Source organism: Argentina silus (genome assembly GCF_951799395.1).
Source record: "Argentina silus genome assembly, chromosome: 4".
Classification (NCBI taxonomy): domain Eukaryota; kingdom Metazoa; phylum Chordata; class Actinopteri; order Argentiniformes; family Argentinidae; genus Argentina; species Argentina silus.
The window spans coordinates 22425265-22430992 of record NC_139658.1 but is presented as its reverse complement, the minus strand read 5'-3'; the positions used below and the strand labels follow the sequence as shown (position 1 = coordinate 22430992).

The following is a 5728-nucleotide window of genomic DNA, read 5'->3' as shown; positions in this document are numbered from 1 at the left end:
CAGTGTTTTCTTAGTCTCATGTTATTAGTCATTTAGTAACTGGATTTAGTGGTTATATATGATTTCAGCAACCCTCCAATCACTCACATGTTGGGATTGAACCAGCAACCAGCAACCTTGGCGTTACTGGCTAGCCTCCCTAGCCTCAAGGCCAACCTTGCCCGCAATAACATTGTGTGTGTGTGTGTGTGTGTGTGTGTGTGTGTGTGTGTGTGTGTGTGTGTGTGTGTGTGTGTGTGTGTGTGTGTGTGTGTGTGTGTGTGTGTGTGTGTGTGTGTGTGTGTGTGTGTGTGTGTGTGTTTATGGGGGGGCGCGGGGGGGGGGTTGTTTACACTGAACTTCAATATTACTGTCATTACTGTTTGCTGTAGCATTTAGTGTGTTCCACATTGCTCCTAGGGGCTTGGAGGAGAACTACTGTCGTAACCCAGATGGTTCGGAGGCTCCCTGGTGCTTCACGTCTGTGCCCGAGATGAGAACCGCTCTCTGTTTACAGATCAAACGTTGTGCAGATGACATCGAAGCCGAGGGTAGGCCTACACTGCCCTCTGCTGGTTCATATCAGTCTGTTCGCCCATATTCACAAAGCGTCTCAGAGTGCTGATCCAAGATTTCCCCATTCCCCATTGTCGAGGTTATTGTTTACCCCATATGCTTTTATTTATGTGTTCTGTCAATGTGTTTGGTTTTCATAGAATGTATAGTGTGTTGAGACCTTGGTGAAAATGCACTTTTAAACTAAATAAACTTGCAAACCTCCATACAAACTTATTAAAAAAGGCAAAACTGATCCTAGATCATCCACTCTGAGACGCTCTGTGAATATGGCCCCAGACCCATGATACACTCTGCCATCTTCGTTCCTCAAACACAACTAGTCCAGTTGATCACTCAGAGCACCATTACTCCGTGGTCTTCTGTGGCTCAGTCGGTAGAGCGTGGCACTAACAAAGCTTAGGTTGTGGGTTTGATTCCTGCTGGGACCATATATACTGAAACGTATGCACTCACTGCAATGTAAGTCACTTTGGATAAAAGCGTCAGCTAAGTGGCGTATATTATTACTCCCTAAACAAAGCGTTTATGTCATCATGTTTTCACTTTTCTTTCCTTTTTTTTTACCTCAGATTGCTATCATGAAAATGGTAAAAACTACAGAGGTGTAGTCCGTAGGACCCGCAAGGGCATCACCTGCCAGAAGTGGAGCGTCAACACGCCTCACAAAACTAAGTATGACAAACAAAGGTTGTTTGGATTCATCTATGTGGTTTTGCCTAAGAGGGAAGCTCAATATACACAGATCTTTACTAGCTTTATATAGAGGGTAATGATGTGTGTATAGGACAAGGGAGGCTAGTGGAGGTAGAAATCGGAGGACGGGCACATTGTAATGCGTGGCGTGCAATGATGGACTGATACCATTCCTCACTCCATTCCATGAATTACATTGAGCCCGTCCTCCGATTTCTACCTCCACCAGCCTCCCCTGTGACGTGTGTGTAGGCTTAGTGTGTGTTGTGATGTTCTCCAGGATCAACCCCAAGACCCACCCAGAGGCCAACCTGACAGAGAACTACTGTCGGAACCCTGACGGGGACCAGCACGGCCCCTGGTGCTACACCACGGACCCCAAAACTGAGTTTGACTACTGTGCCATCAAGCAATGTGGTAAAGACTTCTATCCTCTCGTCTTTAAAGGTACAATCCTTGATACGTACTGCTGTTCAGTGGTCGATTCACTTCCTGAGACAAATGTACCGCTTGTAAGTCGCTTCGGATGAAAGAGGATGAAAGAGGATGAAACAGGATGAAACAGGATGAAACAGGATGAAACAGGATGAAAGAGGAGGCTAAAAGACTTTAATGTAACAAATGTAAACGGTCATTTTAGCCTCACTTGAATTATATTCAAGCACACATTTCTCTCAAAGTTTGTGTCCCTCCATTTTGAATAAGTGATTCAATGACCCCTCTTCTTCTCCTTGTTTTAACAGCTGGGGAGAAAGTGCCCGTGAGTAAGCCACCAGGTAACAATATTATATTATATTATATTACCAGGTAATAATAACCAGGTGAGCATGATCGCACAATAAAAAAAGTGGCCATGAATGATAAATGTCTTGCATACCTGTGCTCTTGTGTGCAGTATTCTTTACATAAAAAAAATGTGTGTGTGCGTGCGTGTGCGTGTGTGTGTGTGTGTGTGTGTGTGTGTGCGTCTGTGTGCGTGCCTGCGTGCCTGCGTGCGTCTGTGTGTGTGTGTATGTGTGTGTGTGTGTCTGCCTGCCTGCCTGCCTGTGTGCGTGCGTGCGTCTGTGTGTGTGTGTGTGTGTGTGTGTGTGTGTGTGGACACAGAGCAGGGGGAGTTCAATGAATGTGGGAAAAGAGAGGACCGTATCGTCAGGTCCAGGCTGCGTGTCGTTGGAGGGGTCCCTGGTAACTCTCCGTGGACTGTGAGCCTCAGAGACAGGTCAGTCAGTGGTGGGCCGGGTTGCCCCCCGGGTCGCCCCCCGGGCCACACTCATCAACAGGGATGTCACACCCCAGTCTGTGGCCACCTCTCAAAAGTCTTTCCTTTCCTTGCGTCCTCTCTGTTCGCTTGCGTCTCAAACCCATTGGAGGAAGAGATCTGAGGTTCCTCCCCCCCGAACGTTCTCCTCCAATGGGTTTTGAGAAGGAGCAGAGGAGACGAGGGAGGATACCAAGGAATCAAGGAAGAACTTTGTGACCTCTCTTCTCTCCTGTGTGTAGGAAAGGAAACCATTTCTGTGGAGGGTCCCTGGTGAACTCCAAATGGGTGATCAGCACCAAGCAGTGTTTTTCCTCTTGGTAAACCCTCTACTTTTTTAAACATGCAGAGGATAACTAATGAGGTCGTTCCATTAGATATGTAAATGTACATCTAAATGTTAACATAAACGTTTAATGTTATATATTATTTAGTTAGCTATTATCTGCTAAATGAATACATTAATTAATGTAGTGGTGTTTATGTGTGCTGTGCAAAGTCCCATGATTAAATTACCACTTTAGGAGAAATATTGACTTTAATTTTATAATGGCAATTAATGAAAAAGCAAGTGGGACAAAAAACTTGATATTAACTGAAACTAGACATCAAAAACAGCAAGCCTAGATCGACCAGAAAGGAATGAAATCCCCTCAGTGTGATGGAGATATTGGTCAGTGTGTGTACAGTGTGTGTATTTCTCTCTGTGCAGTTATGTGGACCTCCCAGGGTATTCTGCCACGATGGGGACATTGTTCAAAGACCCCCAGGAGGGAGATCCAGATAGACAGACTATCCCTCTCACCAAGATCATCTGCGGACCCTCTGAGTCTCAGCTGGTTATGTTACAACTGGAATCGTATGAACATACACACACAAACACACACACACACACACACACACACACACACACACACACACATAAACACACACACACATCCACACCAGCTCAGAGACACACACACACAAGTCAAGTCAAGCTTCATTTAAAGTGCATTATCACTTCATTTAAAGTGCATTATCTTTTTTTTGAGAAAACAAACACACATTACAACAGAAGACACACACACACACACACACACACACTGTCACACAACCATACACAAAGAGTATGTGTCGTATTTGATCTATCCGTTCCACCACCACGCATGATTTAAACCAAACGTACTGAACCTCCTCTTCCTCAGCCCTGCCCAGTTTAACGAGCGTGTGTCTCAGATCTGCCTCCCCCCTGAGCGCTACATTGTTCCAGAGAACACCGAGTGTGAGATCGCAGGCTGGGGGGAGTCTAAAGGTGAGTCTCCAACACCCCAATATCACATATCACTCCATTCATATTCTCTCCTCTTGTCCCCGGCCACACCAGACTATCAGAAAACTGATAAAAACGCGTACGTATGAAATCACTGTCCGATTTTAATGAGCGGAATTTGAGTGTGACTTTTGAAACAACCTCGCGACTGAACAATGCAACCTAGCAACTGAATGTGAAACGCCGTTTCTCTTTGGCCGAACGGACGAACGGACTGTGGAAAATTCAACCCCCTTCCAACTTTTTTTTGGTCCGTAAATTTTTTTTGCCAAAACGCACGGACAGACCCTGGTCACCTCTGTTGTCCGTCAGTGGAGGACTCCCATAGAGAAACCCTTGGCTCAATCCGTAGCTAACAGATAGCGTAGTTTGGGGTGGCCGGGGCCTACAGTATGTCACCCGCCATGTTTCTCCCGTTGTTCTGAACGTCTTCTGACTCTCCCTTCATCCTGCCCTTCGTATGACCCTACACCATGACACCATTTCTTTACCAAAAGCAGACGCTTTTCTGCCGTCGAAAGTATCTGGTTCACTAATGTTCCGTGTAAAGCAGATCTCCCCTACCAACAGATGTTGTTGTTATTTCCAATATCACTCATCATATACCTAACTCTCTCTCTCTTTATCTCCCTCTCTTCCTCCTCCTCCCCCCCCCCCCCCCCCCCTCTCTCTCTCTCTCTCTCTCCTATTCTGTCTCCTATTCAGGCACGGCGGACGAAACCGTGCTCAATGTGGCTCAGCTACCGGTCATGAGCAATCCGGAATGCAACAGATACTTTCGGGGACGTGTTCGGGAGAACGAGATGTGCACCAACTCCTTCCATGGGGGGGTGGGCGCCTGTGAGGTAACTTTGTGTGTGTGTGTGTGCGTGCGTGCCTGCCTGCCTGCCTGCCTGCCTGCCTGCCTCCTGCCTGCCTGCCTGCCTGCCTGCCTGCCTGCCTGCCTGCCTGCCTGCCTGCCTGCCTGCCTGCCTCCTGCCTGCCTGCCTGCCTGCCTGCCTGCCTGCCTCCTGCCTGCCTGCCTGCCTGCCTCCTGCCTGCCTGCCTGCCTGCCTGCCTGCCTGCCTGCCTGCCTCCTGCCTGCCTGCCTGCCTGCCTCCTGCCTGCCTGCCTGCGTGCGTGCAACAACAAAGACAAGCACCCTACACACACTCACGCTTGTGTGAGAAGCATGTATTTGCCTGTAAGATGCTCCTGTCCCTTGTGACCTCCAGAGAGACTACGGCGGACCCCTGGCCTGCCAGAACAGCGACTGCTGGGTGCTGGAGGGGGTGATCATCCCTATGAGACGCTGCGGACACCCGGGACAGCCCAACATCTTCATCCGCGTGTCTGTCTACGTCGACTGGATCAAGAAGGTCATGGAGATGGCTTAGGGCGACAGATGCGCCACCAGGCATATGACAAAGCCCTGGTGATCTACTGGTGATCTACTGGTGATCTACTGGTCGACTACCTGACCCACGTTCACAAGTTCGCTAAACTACAGCACGCACAATCCCATTGGCCGTAGACCACCTGTCTGTCTACATCACACACACAGTCTATCTGTCTGTCTACATCACACACACAGTCTATCTGTCTATCTACATCACACACACAGTCTCCCTTTCCATCAGTTAATATGTGTATAATACTCTATTGTCATGTGTTATTCTGCATACTTAGGGCAAAAATATAAGATTAAATAAGATAAGATAAAATAATCGGCTTTTCTCTTGTTGTCTTTTGTTTTGTTTTGTTTTGTGTGTGTGTGTGTGTGTGTGTGCGTGCGTGCGTGCGTGCGTGCATGCGTGTGTATTGAGAGGAAAGAGACAGGCATCGCCTTATTTAATTGTAATGATGGTTGTCTCAACGTGAACCTTGGCATTGACCTCACAATGTACTGGTAAAGGGCATGCCTCTTT

At 47.7% G+C, this 5728-nt stretch overlaps 1 protein-coding gene across 1 annotated transcript in view; it reads left to right on the top strand.

Annotated features, from left to right (window-relative positions):
* Positions 1-5197, top strand: part of mst1 (macrophage stimulating 1) — a gene marked incomplete at both ends in the record, with an annotated part of 9593 nt that extends 4396 nt beyond the window's left edge. The window contains 10 exons of the mRNA XM_083668140.1: positions 400-530; positions 1128-1230; positions 1532-1668; positions 1995-2027; positions 2356-2470; positions 2752-2829; positions 3222-3368; positions 3697-3803; positions 4527-4666; positions 5036-5197. Coding sequence (XP_083524266.1) covers positions 400-530; positions 1128-1230; positions 1532-1668; positions 1995-2027; positions 2356-2470; positions 2752-2829; positions 3222-3368; positions 3697-3803; positions 4527-4666; positions 5036-5197 — 1153 coding nt within the window. The remainder of the gene's footprint in view (positions 1-399; positions 531-1127; positions 1231-1531; positions 1669-1994; positions 2028-2355; positions 2471-2751; positions 2830-3221; positions 3369-3696; positions 3804-4526; positions 4667-5035) is intronic.
* Positions 5198-5728: the final 531 nt, after the last annotated feature.